General features: G+C 44.6%; 1 protein-coding gene across 1 annotated transcript; it reads right to left on the bottom strand.

Moving 5' to 3' along the window:
• Positions 1-11,048: 11,048 nt before the first annotated feature.
• On the bottom strand, positions 11,049-18,836 carry LOC122024011 (probable galacturonosyltransferase 9). Its single transcript, XM_042582501.1, has 2 exons — positions 17,387-18,836; positions 11,049-11,555 (listed from the first exon to the last, which is right to left on the bottom strand). The coding sequence occupies exons 1-2, from the start codon at positions 18,650-18,652 to the stop codon at positions 11,277-11,279; spliced, it is 1,545 nt and encodes a 514-aa protein (XP_042438435.1). The 5' UTR covers positions 18,653-18,836; the 3' UTR covers positions 11,049-11,276.
• Between the last annotated feature and the right edge of the window lie 506 nt (positions 18,837-19,342).

Here is a 19,342-nt window from a genome sequence, read left to right as displayed (position 1 = left end):
GGTGTTCAAGGAGCGATCGGGCGAATCTGGAAGTCTATGTGGACGACATTCTTATCAAATCCGTCCGAGCGGCCGATCTCTTCAAGGACATGGAAGAAACCTTCCAACGCTGAAAATACGAAGTCAAGCTAAATCCCCAAAAGTGCCTCTTCGAGCAAAAGGAGGGCGTTTGTTCACCGAGCGGGGAATCAAGCCAATTCCAACAAAGTGAAAGCTCGCAAGACATGCCGCCCAAGAAATACAAGGAAGTGCAATGTTGACCGGGTCGGATAACCGCTTTGTCCGATTCATCTCCAAAATCGCCGGAGCCTTCCATTCTTCAAGATCTTGCGCACTCATTGGGATGAAGAATGTGACCGAGCATTTGAAGAATTGAAAACATATCTAAATTCTCTGCTTGTACTTGCCAAGCCGATCGAGGGTGAGTCACTTTATATGTATCCGTCAACGAATACAGAGGCTCAAGACTTGTGAGGGCGAGCCAAGAGCAACCGTATTTTCTAAGCCACATTTTAAAAGATGTCAAATCTCACTACCGGGCTCGAGAAGTTGGCCTTTGCTTTGGTTCTAGCCGACCGTATTTCTTGACTCACACCATCATTGTCCGGACGAACAGTCCACTGAAGAGAATCTTGAAGCATCCGGACGACTCATCAAGTGGACGATGACTGAGTGAATTTGACATCCAATATCAACCCCGCCCGGCGATCAAAGCCCAATCCTTGGCGATTTTTGTGACCAAGTGCAAAGGCCGGAACCGAAGCTATGTGGAGAATATATGGATGGGTCCTCCACTCGGCTTGGAAGTGAGATTGGAATACTCTCACCTCAAGAAGAGAAGATGCACCTATCCGTCCTACTGGATTACAAAGCTACCAACAACGAGCGAGTATGAGGCCCTCATAGCCGGATTGCAGGCAGCCCGGCTTGTGTTCTGATTCACAGTTGGTCGCTCAACAACTTTCCGGCACCTTTGAAATCAACAGTGTTCGGCTTAAACTCTACGCTGAGGCCTTTGAAAAACTCAAAGCTACTTTCCGAGAGGTTCTTATACGAAGATCCCCGAACGGAGAACCGTGCAGCAGAGTTAGCCAAACTCATGAGTTCAATAACACCGCCATTCAAAGAACCAATTGAAAAGTATCTGTGGCGCCGCCGATCGGATGCAAGGCCTCACGCTTCCAAGCGACGGAGGACACCTATTATAGAATTTCTCCGTTCGGGCACCACACCGATGAATATGCAGCCCGACTCCTCGGGAGAAGAGCCGGTTGGTTTACACTCATTGAGATCGACTTTACAAGAAAGCTTTCGCGCCTGTCAAATGTGTAAGCTCGAAGACTCACTTACATCCTCCGAAGTACATCAAGGATCATGCGGGGTCATCCGGGCGGCGCTCATTGGTCAAGAAGATCCTCTTGGCGGATACTTTGGCCAACCTTACAAATAGACGCCGCCCGGACAGATGTCTTTCATGCCGAAGTATCACAACTTCGCACCGACCGGCAGAGGAGATGAAAGCATCAACCGTTTCATGTCCGTTCGATCAATGGGGAATGGATATTGTGGGTCCATTTCAGATGGCGACCGGGCAGAGAAATTTTTGCTGGTGGCGGTCGATTATTTCTCCAAGTGGGTGGAGGCCGAGCCACTAGCCAGGATCACCGAGCGGATGGTCAAGAAATTCATCCGCAACACATCATATGTAGGTTCGATACCGCCGATTGGTTTCGATAACGGCGGCAATTCGCTGGAAAGTGCCGGAAGATTGGTGCAAAAGCTACGGATCGCAACACTTCACGTCCGTGGCCTACCCCAAAGCAACGGCCGTCAAGTAGCCAACCGAAATTCTCAGATTCAGCTACCGACTCACCACGTGGGAGGAAGTTGGCGGATGAAGTGCCGCGTTTATAGGCCATTCGACTACTCCTAAGGAAGCGACAGGCCACACCTTTTCATCCGTGTACGGCGGGGCAACATCCCGGTGAAGTCGGCGAGTCCGTCCGGTCCAATTGTACGATGAAGGCAACGCCGATCGGAGGAACATGGAGTGGATTTGATTGACGAGGAACGAGCCAAGGCATCCGCTCACCGATGGCATACCGTCAACGAATGAAGCAAAACTACAACCGCCGCGTCATTCCCCGATCATTTCAGGTCGGCGACCTTGTCTGGAAGAAAGTCAAACCGGTCGGTGACGTCGGCAAGCTCGAAGCGCCGTGGGTTGGCCCGTTCAAAATCATCGAAAAGCTCCGCTCGGGCGCATATTATTTGGAGGATGAGGCCGACCGACAGCTAGATAGACCGTGGAGCGCGAACCACCTCCAGCCTTACCGGGCGGGGTGAAAGGTGTGCCAATATAAATCATCCTGTGTACTTTTTTTCGACTGAGTACTTGAAATGCAGAAATGAAAAATCAAGAGAACAAATATAAGGCATCGTCAGCAAGGAACGAAGGCCCCGCGCCGTTCGGCCGGAGGTAAATGGGTCAAGCCAAGCGCTCGAGGATCGAAGGCCCCGTACCGTTCGGACGGAGGTAAATTATCTGAGCCAAAATGCTCAATGCGGAAGACCCCCGTGCCGTTCGGCCGGCGTACGATACCCAAGCATCGACACAAAAATCGAAGGCCACGTGCGGGGAGCAAAGTGGTGTAATATGGCGCTAATTGTATATTTTAAAGCTGCGCCGAACGGGAGCGTTAAAATTAGCCTCAACGGCCGTCTAGCCCAGACGTTAAACCGTAGAGCCCCGCCGACCGGCTATAAATAACCGCGCCGTCGAGCACCGACGTTAAAAATCGAGAGACAAGCCGGCGTCTATAAATCCCCGAGCGGAAGACCGACGAGCACCGTCGTTAAACATCGAGAGCCGCGCCGATTGGCTATAAACATCCGCGCCGACGAGCTCCGTCGTTAAACATCGAGAGCCGCGCCGATCGGCTATAAACATCCGCGCCGACGAGCTCCGTCGTTAAACATCGAGAGTCGCGCCGATCGGCTATAAACATCCGCGCCGACGAGCACCGTCGTTAAACATCGAGAGTCGCGTCGATCGGCTATAAACATCCGCGCCGACGAGCTCCGTCGTTAAACATCGAGAGTCGCGCCGATCGGCTATAAACATCCGCGCCGACGAGCACCGTCGTTAAACATCGAGAGCCGCGCCGATCGGCTATAAACATCCGCGCCGACGAGCACCGCCGTTAAACATCGAGCCGCGCCGATCGGCTATAAACATCCGCGCCGACGACCGTTAAACATCGAGAGCCGCGCCGACGGGCTATAAACATCCGCGCCGACGAGCACCGCTAAACATCGAGAGCCGCGCCGATCGGGCTATAAACATCCGCGCCGACGAGCACCGTCGTTAAACATCGAGAGTCGCGTCGATCGGCTATAAACATCCGCGCCGACGAGCTCCGTCGTTAAACATCGAGAGTCGCGCCGATCGGCTATAAACATCCGCGCCGACGAGCACCGTCGTTAAACATCGAGAGCCGCGCCGATCGGCTATAAACATCCGCGCCGACGAGCACCGTCGTTAAACATCGAGAGCCGCGCCGATCGGCTATAAATCATCGCGCCGACGAGCTCCGTCGTTAAACATCGAGAGCCGCGCCGATCGGCTATAAACATCCGCGCCGACGAGCACCGTCGTTAAACATCGAGAGCCGCGCCGATCGGCTATAAACATCCGCGCCGACGAGCTCCGTCGTTAAACATCGAGAGCCACGCCGATCGGCTATAAACATCCGCGCCGACGAGCTATAATGCCCCGGGCGGATGAACGAATATCAGAATAAGAAACCGCGGAAACTACGAACATTAAAACATTCAGGCCCGATCGGGGGTTGGTCCTTCAATACCTGGCGTTAGCTGAATTCACGTAAGCCAGATACGTGCAGCGCGAGTAGTCTTCCCCGCTTGAAATTTGTTTAATGGGTTAAGCCGATCGGCCGCTTGATGGAGAATGCTTAAGAGCATGACTGACTCTAAGCATAAACGTTAAGCAAACAGAAGAATATTATAGATAATGAGTACGAAGACAAAGGCAAAGGAGCAGCGTTTCATTAGAAGAAAAATTATGCCGACCGGCACGTACAAAAAGTTTACATCCGCCGAGCGGATGAAATACAGGAAGTACTTGAAAAGGAGCCCGCATCACTCCGGATCCTCAAAATTAAAAAAGGCGTCCGGGATGTCGTCAAGCATGGCCGCCAGATCAGGAGGGGGAATGCTCAGGTCAGCAGGAAGGTGGCCACCCTTCTTCAAGTACGTCATGGTGACCTTAACCGCTTCGGCGAAAGTAGAAGAGACGTTGCCGCCGAATTTTGCGCCGAACCTCTCCGAGCGGAGGTATTCTTGGCGCGCTGCTGCTAGGCGGTTCGCCTCTCCCTCCTTATATTTTTTAAGTGCCGCTCGGGAAGCGGTTAAGGTATCTTGGACAGCCTTCAAGTCCACCTCGGCCTTTGTGCGTTCTGCCGAACGGACCTCTCGCTCGGCGTTCAGCTGGGCCTCCAGATCCTTGGATCGCTGATCTAGCGCTGGACATCTACTTTCATCTTGTCCAACGGCCACCGCCCGCTTTCCGGCAAGAGCGCTTGACATCCGCCTCACGCCTTGACTTGCCTCAGCCGAGCCACCTCTGAGCCGTGCGCGCACTTCTTCTGTCGTCAAGGCTTGTTTTTCGCCAGCAGGACCTCCGACACTTGGAGTTTTTCCAGAGCTCTCAGCCAGCCGATGGCTAGTGGCGATTTGCTCACCCCAACGCTGTAAGGAAATAATGAAATCGGGACCAAACAAAGAGCATGGTGCGGAAGAAAATGAATTTACCGAGTGGCTCGCATGTTGTTGTCGCCGAGCCGCTTGGGCGTCATGAGGGCCACTTGAATCAAGGCCTCAAAAGCTCAGCGAGCGGACCCGCAGGTTATTTCGTGAACGGGCTCGAGGCCGACGGACAAGAATATTCCTCCGATGGGAATCGGAGGTAGTTTTGATGGTCGGATGGTCTGACGGCTTTCTTCCGCGCGTCTTGATGAGAGGACTCTATGGTGGAAGTTTCACCAACCGACGAAGCGCCGAGTCCGGGAGGAGAGCCGAGGGTCAGCGGTAGGCGGCCACGGGGTCCCGATCCGATGGCGCGCAGCAGCGGTTACGCCAATCGGCTACTGGTGCCCCTCTTGGGTCGGCGAAGGTCGGAGTCTCTTCGACGCTTCCGCGAACCTCCAATGGTGGATCTCCGACTGGGACGCCACGGCTGGGCCGATGAACAGATCCGCCTCAACCTCCGTTGGCGGATGGAGCAGCCTGCTTCGTGGGCGATCGCGCCTCTCCCCGATCCGCCGGGCCGGGATGAGACCCGCCGGCGAGCTCCTGGTGGTCGCCCAATTTCACCTTCAACTTCGATGAGCGGTAGCTTGGAGCCACAACTTCAACAGAAAAGAAATTAAAATCAATTAGACAAAAAGACTAAGAGAGTAAAGAATCCTTACTCATGCGGAAGGGGAGATTTGCCTGAACGGAGACAATCCGAAAATATACAACACCCCTTGAGAAGCAGCTGATCGATCTTGTATCGTGACCGGATAACCAGTTCACCGCATGAAGATAGGTGGGTTGCTTCGAACTTGCCGAGCTTACCGAGTCAGCACAATGATCCGCCATTTGGTTCGAATGTCCGTCACGAAGTCGGATATAGAAGAAAACTCCTTCCAAAGTTTGTTGAGGTCGGATATTATCAAAAAATCTAAAGCCTATTCTACTTTGGAAGATAAAAGTGCCCAGCTCGGATTGTTTAGGGTAGAAAAAGAAGTGGAATATTTTGGGGTCCAGAGGGATACTGTGCAGCTTAAAGAGGACGACCACCCCGCCCAGCAGCCTAAAGGAATTCGGCACAAGTTGACCGAGCGGGATGCGAAAATAGTTACAAACCTATAAAATAAAGGGATGGGTAGGAAATCTAAGGCCGCCCTGGAATTAGTCTAGAAAAAAACAAATGGTCATGGGGCCGGTCAGTCGGGTTGGCTACAACTATTTCATAGTTATCGGGAATCCCATATGTCCGAACAAGGCGCCGAGCACCCTCCTCATCAAACCGACTCTCCATGGTCATGTACCAAGGGCCATGAACACCAACAGCGGGTTCGGAGGAGCTTGCCATCTCGAAGAAGCAAAAAGATAGCGAGGAATCGAAGGAATGGGAGCAAAAGAGGCAAAACAAGTTGGGAAGACCTTGTAAACGAAGGAAGAAGACTCACTGAGAAGGAAACGGACGGAAAGGATCACCGGTGAGATGGTAGCCGCCGAAGAACAAGAACTGGATCGTCGAAGGTCACGGCAAAGGAAGAAGCAGAAGGCAACGCACGAGCGAATATGCGGCGAAGGGCTTTATACGGATGAGGTTGGTCGGCCTCGCCGTCGGATCAGGTCACGGAAGACAAGGTCATCATCTAACCGTCCATTTCAAAGCAACCGGCGTCCCATCGTACGGATCATCACCGCCACGCAAGAGGAGCCACGTGGCGCTCTGTCACTAGGCACAATTAATGCGCCTATACCGCGCACGCTTCGACTTAATGAAGAGGATTTTTTAGAAGATTTAGACAAGCAAACATTCTCGTTGAGCGACAAGACAACCATAACTAAGAGCCGAGCTGAATTTGCGTAAAGGCCGACGCCCCGTGGATATTATAAGCGATCGAAGGCGACGACCCCGCCGAACACATAGTCCAGTCACGGACTACCGCCTCCTTCGACTAGACTTAAGGGAAGGCAAGTGATCCTATCAGAAGAATGGGGCCCACCTCAAGGGTCCCACCTGGACGATGGAAGGTCGGCAAGCGGTAATGGTCCGAGCGGAGCTAGAAATAACCCATCCATGGGCTTGGGTTTCCACGCCAAGGCGGAGGATCGAAGGGCGGGCGAGGAATCCGCCTGGCTAGACCAAAGGGCTTTCGCGTCAGTCTGCCGGCCAAGATAAGGGCGAGGGTACAAAGGTGGCCGAGCGGCCTATGCGCTCGGCTTGGGATATGGGATATCTGATGATTAGGCCGTACATAAGATCGCACGATGGAGGATCTTACCGTCACATCATGGAAAGGTTGATACAGTAGCAGTATGGCCTCATGGACGTCTTCCTGGCAGATCCATATCTGGGCATGGCCCTTCTGACAGACCCATACCTGGGCATGGTCAAAAGCAGGTGGTTGCTTTGATTGGCGCGCCCAGGCTTCTTTGAGAGGTCTATATAAGGTCTCCATTTCTTCACCGGAGGTACACGAGTCTTCTACTTCAAAGCCACTTCTTTGCTATTTCCTCGCCTGACTTGAGCGTCGGAGGGCTGTCGCCGGGACACCCCTCCCGGCTCGATTTTGTTGCAGGTTCGCCGGAGCACCTGAGGATCTAGTAGGGAGCGCCACGTCCCCAGCGTTCGTTGACCCCTGGTTCGGACAGGATCACTAGAGAGCAAAGCATCAGAGGAAGTATGAACTGAAAATCAAGTAGATTACTTTCATCTTCAAGTTTTTTAGATGTTTAACTTATATGCACATATAGAGTGAGGAAAGATAAAAGCTAGATGTAAAGTCAAAGCAGTGTATTATTTTGGGGTATCAAAAAGCGTTAAAGATTTCAAGCTTTGGGATCCTAAGGCAAACAAGGTGGTGATCAGTAAAGATGTGGTGTTTGACGAGAAGGCTATGCTACAACGTACTCAGGAAGAAGGAAAGGAAGTACCACAGAACAATATGGAGAAAGATATTGTACAGGTGGAGCTAGAAACTCATGACTCCAATGATTCTAGCTCAGAGCACACGAAACATTACACTATAGCTGGTGGCAGAACAAGACGAGTCATAAAACCACCCACCAGATACAGATTCAAAGATTTGGTATCTTATGCACTTATCACTAGTAGTGGAGATCCTACGTCTTTTCAGGAGGCGATACACAGCTTTGAGAAGCATAAGTGGATGGGTGTTATGGCAGAGAAGATGGAGTCGTTGCATAAAAACCAAACATGGGATCTAATGGAGCTTCCTAAAAAAAATAAAGTTATAGGGTGCAAATGGATATTCAAGAAGAAAGAAGCAATGTAAGAGTGAGAAGAAGTGAAGTTCAAGACTCGGTTGATAGCAAAGAGGTATTCACAGAGAAAGGGGATTGACTATGAAGAAATTTTCTCTCCAGTAGTAAGATATACGTTAATTAGAGCGGTGTTGGCTTTGGTGCTCATCACGATTTGCAGCTAAAGAAAATGGATATGGACAACATTTCTTCGTAGAAATTTGGAGGAACGAATTTTTATATCACAACCTAAGGGATTTAGTCAGCCCGGACAAGAGCGGTTGGTTTGTAAGTTGAAGAAACCACTTTATGAATTGAAACAATCTCCTAGGAAATTGTACAAACGATTTGATTCATACATGATTCAAAACGGATATAGGAGATGTGAGTATGATTGCTGCATATATGTGAAGAGTCTTGAAGATAAATTACTGATTTTCTTACTACTATACATAAATGACATGCTCATTGTTACGAAGAAGATAAAAGAAGTCGACAAATTGAAGAAACTACTGAGCAAAGAATTTGACATGAAAGATTTGAGAAAGGCCAAGAAGATTCTTGGGATGAAGATTCACAGGGATAAAGCTGTAGGGAGATTATAATTGTCTCAACATAGCTATGTGGAGAAGGTACTGGATAGGTTCAACATGAAGAATGCAAAGTCGGTGAATACACCCCTAGCGCATCACTTGAAGTTATCCAGTACACAGTGTCTAAAGATGAATGACGAGATCTAAGAGATGTCAAAGATTCCTTATGCAAGTGTAGTTGGTTGTCTGATGTATGTCATGGTTTGCACGAGACTAGATTTGGCGCAAGCAGTTAGTATGGTGAGACAGTTTCTCTCAAATTGTGGTCGACCACATTAGGATGCAGTGAAGTGGATTTTCATATACTTGAGAAATACAACTAATTATGACATCATGTTCAATAGACAACCGGAAGATCCTTTAGTTGTTGGATACATAAATGCTGACTATGTAGGAGATTTAGATGACAGGAGCTCTACTATAGGATACATGTTCACTGTGACAGAAGAGCCTATCTGTTGGATATCTAAGATACAATCAATTGTTGCATTTTCTACTATGGAGTCGGGTATGGCAACAGTTGAAGCAGCGAAGGAAGCTTTATGACTTACATGGTTGGTTAGAGAATTGGGCGTTCAACAAGGTGGAGTCGAGTGTTATGCGATAGTCAGAGTACTATCTATTTGGCGAATAATCAAGTGTATCATGCGAGAACCAAACATATTGATGTGAGGTTTCACAAGATCATAGAGCTGATTGCTTTAAGAGAAATTCAACTTGAAAAGGTTCACATTGTAGACAATGCATGCCGACAAAGCCAGTGACCACAGAGAAGATCAAGCATTGCTTGAACTTGATCCATATCTCTAGATACTAGAGGAAGGAAGCTTAAACTTAGAGATCCAGGTGGAATTTTTATTCAGATACTCGTGTTTTTCGAATGAGTGAATATTCGCCAAGGTGGAGATTGTTGACGAGTGACTCATATTTAGATGAAAGTCAATGCGATGGATGTCATGGAAGAAAAATCTATTAAGATTTTTCATAATAAAATTCTGTTACGATTTTATATAACAAAATTCTGTTATGATTTTTCATAACAAAATTTTATTGCGATTTTTCATAACAAAATTCTATTACGATTTTACCAGGTCTGAGGTTTATGCACTATTTATAAGAATCATATAACATATTATATAATAACAAGAATCATGAAATATGATTCTCTTGCGTAGAGAAAATTCTATAAAGATTCGACCGTTTTTGTAGAATATGTACATCGTTGAACTACGGTAACTCTTCTTCCTCTTCTTCTTTTCCTTCCTCGTGTTTGCTCCTTTTGTGCTTCTTCTTGCACAAGTAAAAAATCCCTTTTAACTATCACATGAGAAAGGAGATAATGGAAGCTTTACATTGAGAGGAAGCCCACACCTTGTAAGGGTTGTTTTTAAAAAATATATATAAATTCAATTAGCCTCATTGACTAATCTTGAAGTATTCAGTTTGATCCTCCATCGACCACTAGGGTAAATTGAGAAGCGAGCATGACATCCAACCCAAAAACCCAACATCTTTTGATTGCGCATCCCATTTAGAAGGAAAATACCTACAAATACGTCATAGCTAAGGATCGAACCGTAGATACATGAATGACAACCTGAATAATCTATTGTGACACTATAACCCCGGGACCCTGTAAGGGTTATTTTAGTGAGCTGGTGAGAAGGAAAGAGAAAAATATCTAATAAATCTCTTGACTGAGTGAAGGTTGGTTTGGTTAATCAAACCACCTGACTTACCTCAATTTGAACAGTTCAGCTTTAAAACAAACTTAATTCAAGCTCAAATCACACCGGGTCTAATTCACCGTATGATGAACTCAATTATAAAAAAAAAGACAGCCCGATGCACGAAGCTCCCGCTATGCGGGATCCCGGGGAAGGATCCATTGTACGCAGTCTTACCCTGCTTTTCGTATGATGAACTCAATTACAAATTTAATTTTTTCAAAATCAAGCCAAACTTATTCTCAAATTGAGAAAATTAATATTATACCTAATTTAATATCCAACTGAACATAATTCATGTCACTACCACTTCCTACAGTGAGTGTTAACTACTAATCCTAATATATCGAATGAGCCAATAACTTGCCAGTCTATGTGAAAGAAAAAACGTATATTTCAGTTTCTCACTCGTATGCTACTTTTGTCTGGATACTGCACAAGGAATCTATGCAATTCTTCAACACTCAAATCAACATTTTCCAGCGAAAAGTTTAACCCAAATAAAATTTCTCACACCTTTTCTTAACTTAATGGAATAAAAAATTCAGAATTCATGCAAAGGAACAGAGTCTTAGATGCTAACCTTGTTGCTCATGTATGTGTATCAAGTTGCTCTGGCACGAGCAGATCGTCACAGTAAAAAACCAACTTAAAACACTACTAGTGAAGGAATGGCACTGCGCCTTGTGCAGCGGCATGCATTTAAAACAAAACATCTGTTGACTTTTAGCACGAATAGTTACTACTTATCCCTGTGAATACACAGGAGATAAAGAATACGGAGACAAATCTACAAAATCCAAGAGAACAGAAAAGAAAATTTTGGCAAATGATATAATAGAGTGCATCTTTCAAGTACCAACTCTAAACCAATTCTTTGAATCATCTTTAGTTAAAGGCCGAAGTTGCAAAGCTGGAGAAAATCCATTTCAGTATCGACATACTTGGTCCAGAGATGCTTGTATTGGTTTAGGGCCACATCTAGCCATGGTTTCATGTTACCATCAAAATGAATTACCACCGCATTTTGAATCTCGTCAAGACTTACACTGGGGTTGTAACCAAGACCCAGAACATGCCATGTCTTATTCAGTGGTTTTGTGGTAGTGTAGAAGGTAGCTAGTCCTGCTGGAAGAACAGATGATTGATCCCAAAGAGTTCCGTCCTCATTCTGACAGCGCAAGCATCAAAACAAATTCCAAGTCAGGTATCCATTCAAATCATATGTTGAAATAGGCTTATAGTTCACTGGCTGGTTTAGTGGGTGGAAAGAGATAAGGGAAGTGAGTGGGAAAAGGCTCACAGAATTGCATATGCTCCAGTGTGAATCACTCATATACATTTGTGTCACTGTCCCTCTCCCTACTCCTACTATCTTTCAGCCCAAGTAAATCCAGTTCAGAAGTTCAATTCAGACCATAAATGCATAAACCACTAGTGCAATAAGCTAGAGGAACAATATTGTCATACAGATGTTTAAAACTGTAAACATACAAAGCAAAAAAGAATAAAAAAGTATGCCTGTTCAACTGAAATCACAGGTGTTAGGGCTCCAAAACTAAACTCAGAATAGATAAACACAGAATTATATTAGAGTTAACACAAACAATCTGGTAAAGAGACTCTCTCCACCAGACAAAGTCACTGCTCTCTTCCAGATTCCCTCCCCTCTAACTTCCCATAAACTTATAACCACACGCATACTCTAGAACATGTTAACATAACTGGCACAAGAATATAACTAACTCTAAAATTTAAAGTGCCTACTATATATTAATTCTATTAAGACCCCTTTGTGTTTTGTCCTTCCTAAAATATACAAGCCATGTTTTGGGCTTGTTTCCCCATAATCCAGTATGTTTCCTCCATGATCCAACACCTAGTCCATATATGGAACTTGGTTCCTATCATTACCACCTGCTGCAGCTTTAGCCTTGTCCTCAAGGCTAAAATAAGGAAATTGATTTTTAAGAGTGAAATCATCCTCCCACGTTGTGTCAATCATGCTCTTGGAGAGTCTCTTTACCAGATTATTTGTGTTAACCCTAATATAATTCTATGTATTTATCTATCCTAAGTTTTGGAGCCCTAACATTTGGTCTGACCTGCCGGATGTAAGAGGGGTTGTATGCTTAGAAGGAATGCCAAAGATATCATTGGAAGAGAGGATGGTGATGAAAGAAGGAAATATGGAAGAAATGAGAGGTATTATTGATGTCTGAAATACAACAACATGGTTCTCTTTTACAAGAGATTAACAATCAGTTAGGGACAAGGGTTGAAGCAACACCATTGAAGGGGGCATCCACTTCTGCTGATTAGTCCTCTCAATCTGAGTCTCAGGAACAACAAGGTGATCAATTGGACGAGTATAAGATGTCTATTAAGAAAGTGGAATTACTAATGTTTGATGGTTGAGACCCAGTAGCGTGGATTACTAGGGCTGAAATTTATTTCGAAGTCCAGAATAGTTCTGATAAAGTTAAGGTCAAGTTGGCACATGTAAGCATGGAAGGTGCCACCATTCATTGGTTTAATCTTCTAAAAAAAACAAAGTTAATCTAACCTGAGAAAAACTTAAACGCATACTTATAGCCCATTATGGAAGGCGTAGACATGAGAATCCTATTTAAGAATTGACAGCATTAAAACAAACTGAAAATGTGGAAGAATTTATTAAGCATTTGAGTTGATTTCTTCACATGTTCCACAGCTTCCAAAAAGCAGTATATTGGCTATTTCATGAGTGGATTACAACCTCATATCATAAGAAAAGTACGAACACTGAATCCACTATCTAGCGGGCAGTTAATGCACATGGTAAAGGATGCCGAAGAGGAATTGCCAGAAGAAGGGGAGATCCCACAAAAGACATTAGGGAAGGAGAGGTTATGGAGCAATTTCAGCCAGGGTAGTGCTGGTTTGGGCCATTTTCAGCCATATATAGGGCTTAATTCAATTCAGAAGAAATTGGGTCAAACTTTCCAAATGGGCAAAACCAGTACACCATCAAGATGGGGTTCTAACAAAATTCGAGAATCTAAGGAAACTAGGAAAGCATGTTCTGCATCAAATAGAGATCCTTCATCCCTAGCCTCTACAGCAAGAAAAGGAGAAGGAGAGAAGTAAGGGTTTATGGAAAAATTTAGAGGAATTCATTCCATTACTTATCCAGAATTAATGAAACAAAGGGCAAAGGGATTATGCTTCAAATGTTGTGAAAAATTCCACCCACTTCACCAATGTGTGGAGAAGCATTGAAGTTGTTAGTGTTAGAAGAGAATGAAAAATTATATTCAGATGGAGAGATAGTGGGTCTTGAAGCAGAAAATTTAGAAGATGAGGAGATGGAGTGTAAACTTATGGGATTATTGGGTATGAATTCAAAAAGTACAAATGACAATAGAACCATGAAGCTAGAGGGCAAATTAATGGGGATTGATATTGTGGTGCTTATAGATAGTGGAGCCGGTCATAATTTTATTTCTCCTCAATTAACTGCGGCTCTCGGATTGAAGGTGCAAGAGACAAAGAGATTGGGAATTAAACTCGGGTTCCTATCAACAGGGAATTCTTTGCTAACTGGAAATGGATTTTTGTCAAAATTAACACAACTTTCCCTATGATCATAAAAGATAGTTACAGTCAATCTTATTATACTTTACATTCTTACACATTGAAACATGGAAAATAAAAGAGCATGGAAACAGGTAACAACCCGATCAAGTCAATTTGAATAGGATAAATCACTTATAGGTCAAAAATCAAAATGACACCCCTTCTTTTTGTCATCATCAAAAGAGCATTCTATTTAAAAAATATATATTAAAAGTGTGCCTCGTTCTATTTTTTATCCTGAAAATTTCTTTATTCTAGTGTTGTTGTAGATTGGCCAAAAATACTACAAGCAATTTGATCAAAATGCTTCCCGTGGTAGCAATTTTGATCAAAACTACTACAAAAGCAATTTTGACCAAATTAGAATAATTTTGACTAAGTTGGAACAAGTGTATTTTGATATAATAGTGTTCCACATGTAACAATTTTGATTAAGTTGGAGCAGTTTTACTCTATATCCTCAAATAAGGGTATTTAGGATAGGGCCTTTTGATATTTTTTCAAAACAGGGCATCCTTTTGATGGTAACAAAACTATGGGTCACCTTTTTAATTTTTGCCTATTATTATATTCCCCAACTTTATAATTTCCCAAAAGGCACCTCCAATTGAATGGTATACTGTCCAACTTGAAAGTTCCTTATTTTGATAATCCAACAATGACTAAAGTGTGATGATTATAATATGTATATACAGGATCAGTCTTGTCATACTTTGGGGCCACTAAGTATGTACTTTGGCTTTTCGAACTAGTTGCCATCAGAAATATGGTAATAGAGAAATTAAAGTTTGAACGAGTCACCCTGAGACTATTGTGCATATATGTAGCTCCTTTAAGCTGATGTACCCTAGCTTTGACTAATAACATGTGATTTTTTAGGTTCAAAATTCAGATTAAAAACATATAAAAAATAATACAGATTGTATTCTCTCTGTAGAAGCACAAGGAAGCTTGATCCAACACAGACTGTTAAGGCCTTTAGATGAAGAGTCCCTTCATACAAGGAGACCCAGAAGGGACTTCACTTATCTATGTGGGACTAAATGGAAGGAAACAGATCTTATCACTCTCTTATAGCCCATAAGTTCAACATTGCCAGGGTGAGGGGCCATCTTGATACCAGGTTGAGGAAGCCCAATTCAACCATCCCTAAATGCTAATAAACTTAGCTGAAGAATCTATTGATACTCAAGCATAACCAAGGGTCTTACTTAACCATGTGGGACTACAGTGAGGAGTTGACTCATATTACCTCCAGGTTTTCTAGCATGGAAAAGATGCATATTTAAGACAACCAAATTGTTTGGCACAAAGAAACTATTTCAAATTCATGTGGTCTATAGTATCTTGTTAAAGATTTGATTAGAACAAAAGCTCTAAAAGGCCCTATCTGTTTATCATAGTTCAACACATGATTTGAAATTTTTTAACTTAAAGCCAGGGAAGCATGGGGATAGATAGATTGACCACCCAATTTCAAGCACTCCATCAGTGTGGCAGGCTTGTTGAGCAATACAATGCTACTTATAAGGTGAATTATAAAATCTTCTCGGTCTTCTCCATTTTACCCATGCCCTCTTTGTTTTCCCTACATTCTTTTTCTTCCTCTTCCCAATTCAACTAGTTTCTTGTTCACTAACCTCCTCCTCCCTCTTCTCTTTTCCCTCACTCTCTTCCTCTTCGTTGTTGTTGTTGGGACGAGAAGAATAAGAGATTAGAGAAGAAGAGTAGAGCGGAAGAAAAGGATAAAGTAAAGCATTAGGGAAGAAGAAGAAGCCAATTGAAGCATCAGGAGGTTGTGGTAGCAAAGACATTAATATATTTATTATCAGCAGTTCAGCACTCCCTTTCATGTGTGGATAAGTGGATTGAGCTGAAGTGGCCCTAGCCCAGAATGTGGATTAACTTTCCTGAGAGTATACTACTAGTACTAGCAGAAGCAGAATTTGAACACAAGGCAGGGCAGATACCTAAAGTTGATTGGATACTTAACTCAAAAGCTCAGATTATACAATTTTATCATTAACTAGGCACAATTTTGATTTCGGTGGCTGTTAGTCAGGACACACAACTCTCACTCAACATCTCATTTGAAGTACAGTCTACTCATTACTCAAATCATTCCCTCTAATCTCTTATATCTACACCCTATCCTCTTTACCTTCTTCTATACAATTTACTTCTCTGCATCTATTCTCATATTTCTCTTTTCCCAACTAAGTTCAACATCAGAAATCATACTGTTTTGGTAGAAAGAGTTGTTCAACAATATGTATGAACCCTTGCTAAAATAAGCACATAATTGAACAATTTAATCAGTGAATCAAGGACACAAGATCCATTTTAAGATATCAAATTAACAAATATTTAGAAGATATAGAGCTGGTGTAATACGAAAAATATAACTACAGTGTGTTTCGTATGAGGAAAGGAAACCAATAAGGAAATAAGGTGAGAGAAATATTATTGCGGCTGCAGTTTTTCTTCTTTTGATAGAAAAGCTAGAGGGAAGGAAAGACTAGAAAAAATTTCTCCAATTTTTCTCTATATTCCATCCGATTTGGGTGAACCACTCACTTTCACATGGAATAGAACTCAAATCTGGACTTTAATTTTTTTTTTTTTCAAATCTTATTTTTTATTTTTGTTTTTCTTTTCTTGTCTTTTTATCTTTGACAAATCAAGATAAAAAAAATTCCATCCCTTTTTTTTCTATGGAGGAAAGAATTCACAATCTGTTTTCATGTGAATCCAAACCTCTTTTTCCCTTGGTTGTTTCCCTTTTTGTAGAAAACAAGACCCAACTTAGATCCCAACTCTCAACAATTGTATGCAGAAAAACTAGCACTTCCTCATAGCCACAATAACACAGACAAAGGTTAAATTTAAATTACTTAAAACTGTCCTAAGATAAAATTAGCTCTTTTTTTTCCTGAAATAAGACAGAATTTTGAAGGCATTAAGGGCACGAGGAAAGCTTAGGGTGTGTTTGGTTTGCACGTTTTTCATTTTCATTTTTTAAAAAATGCGTATTTATGAAAAATGGTGTTTAGTTTGTATTTTCCATATCTGTTTTCTAAAAAAACAGATAGCATTTTCTGGAAAAATAGAGAATGAGTAAAAGTCATTTTCTATTTTCTAGAAAATGCATATTTTCCAGAAAATGAAAATGAAACCTACGTAAACCAAACGCACCCTTAGTAATGACAACGTGTATTTCACTACATCTAGAACCACATGTTCTGTGGATGACCATGGTCCCACGCTGGACATGATAGAAAGCCTATTTCATTGCATAAAAAGTGATCTAGCGCTGAGAGAGTGATGTGCAAATAAAATTAAGCATGATAGTGTACAGAAACACTCAAAGGAAGAAATTCTCACCAGGCTCTGGTACTCATGGAATTGTTCCGTGAGTCTCTCCTTTCTCCAGGCATCGAGGTCGAAGACGTTAACTCCGTAGGCCCAAGCGCACGCTCGCGAGCTGAACTGGCGCTGAACTAGAGGATTTGAGAAGTTCAGGTACCTGTTATACCTCTTAAAAACCCCGAAGCACGTTTCCACGGCCCCGTTCACCCTCCCATCCAGATCAACGCTCCAAAGCCCCGCCAGGTCCTTCTGTACTACCACATCATCCTCCAGGAGAACGATCCGCCTAAGTTTAGGGAACATTTGAGGCAGGTAGAACCTCAGGTAATGAAGCAACGACAGGTCCCGCCTCCCACCCTCCACCATCCTTACAACCGGAGAATAGGAGGCATTTAAGAACTCAAACTCAGCCACAGATCTCACCTCCACCTTGGCACCGCCAGTAGGCGGCCGGCGGACAAACCAGACCTGCATGGCGGCCAGGTACATGGGATCGGTGACGACGTGGAAAACGTGCTTCCAGGGCTCCTTCGTATTCTTGATGGCAGAGTTAACCACCACAGAGACGGCAATGATATTGTCGGAGAAGATGGCGTAGTGGTAGAGTTCGGGATCCGACGGGGCGGCAGCAGCGGCGTGGCGATACGTCTCGGGATGGGCGATCCGCTCCTCCATGAGGCGCATGGCGAGGCAGTGGAGGCTCTTGGGCGTGGATCCGGCGGCGATGGAGCCAGAGAGAGCGCCTAGTTTCTTGGCGCGGTGGAGCTGCTCGCGGACGGCGAAAATGGTATCACGGAGCTTCTGGATCTTGATCTGGGTATCGAATGCCTCCTTGGACTCGCCGACGAGCTGGCGGGCAAACTTGATGCGGTCCTTGGCCTCCTTCTCGACGGCGCGAAGGGCGTCTTCATCGTCGACGACCGTTCCTGCGAGGCGGAGGGAGAGATCGGAGAGCGAATCGTCGAGGCCCTCGAAGACGTGGAGCTGGCGGGAGGAGTCGAGCTTGAGGCGGCGGGCGTAAGCTGCGTAGGCGTTTGCGAGGACGGAGTGGTCAGCGGCTTGGCGGTAGATCAGGTCGACGCGGGCGCGGAGGGGGTCGGAGGCGAGGAACCGATGGCGGCGGAGGGCGAAGGTGGGGGAGTGGTGGGAAGGGGATGAAGAGGAGAGGAAGGCGGAGAGGGCGGCGAGGAAGAGGAGGGTGAAGAGGGCAGAGGCAAAGACCTTGTAAGAGAAGAAGGCGCGGAAAGCGGCGGAGGGGCGAGAGGGACGGAGTCCGGCCATGGCCGAAGTGGCTAGTGGTCGGCGATGGGAGTGGGATCTATTTAAATAGTCAACACTCCCCGAGCAGTGTTATCCACGCGACATTGGAGGATTGGAGTTGGACACCGACGGAATGAGATGTGGAAGGGGAATTGAAACCACGATAGTACGGATGCTCAAAAAGAAAAAGAAAAAAAAAACCCACGATGATACGGTGCATTCCTAACTAACTAGTAGCCCCACGGATTACCGTGGTTGGTATCTGATGTTTGTTTCAACGACAAATTGCCTAACTTGGATAATGTTTACACAATAAAACTCTAGTTGATTAAAACAATCTGTTTACGTTTAAAAATCAATCACTTTTCTTAGTACAGTGAATTATATATATATATATATATATATATATATATATATATCCTGCCGCGAGCCCTAGCAGAAGTCGACGCGAGCCATATCCTACCGTGAGCCCTAGCAGAGGTCTTCGCGAGCCATCTCCTGCCGCGAGCCGAACCCGGGGGCCAAATCGCATCTCTCGCCCAAGCTCGGACGCTTAGAAAATCCTTCTCCGGTAAAAGCTACTGTACTTTCTGTTGAGTGATGATTTTTGTAGTTTTATCGGCAATTATTGTGTGCTTTCTGTGTTTTTTGGAACAGCTTGCTTTTTGTCCTGAACAAAAAGCATTCTTCTGCTCTAATGTTGATAAATGA

The sequence above is a fragment of the Zingiber officinale genome, chromosome 1A (assembly GCF_018446385.1).
Source record: "Zingiber officinale cultivar Zhangliang chromosome 1A, Zo_v1.1, whole genome shotgun sequence".
In the NCBI taxonomy this organism is placed as follows: domain Eukaryota; kingdom Viridiplantae; phylum Streptophyta; class Magnoliopsida; order Zingiberales; family Zingiberaceae; genus Zingiber; species Zingiber officinale.
The sequence above is the reverse complement of the archived record's forward strand: the minus strand, read 5'-3'. Positions and strand labels throughout refer to the sequence as shown.

What these genes read in the sequence shown, in the direction of transcription:
- LOC122024011 (XM_042582501.1), bottom strand. Translation starts at nt 18,652, where the DNA reads ATGGCCGGACTCCGTCCCTCTCGCCCCTCCGCCGCTTTCCGCGCCTTC. An exon ending in TCCATGAGTACCAGAGCCTG is followed by an intron (nt 11,556 to 17,386) that starts GTGAGAATTTCT and finishes TTGCGCTGTCAG; the next exon opens with AATGAGGACGGAACTCTTTG.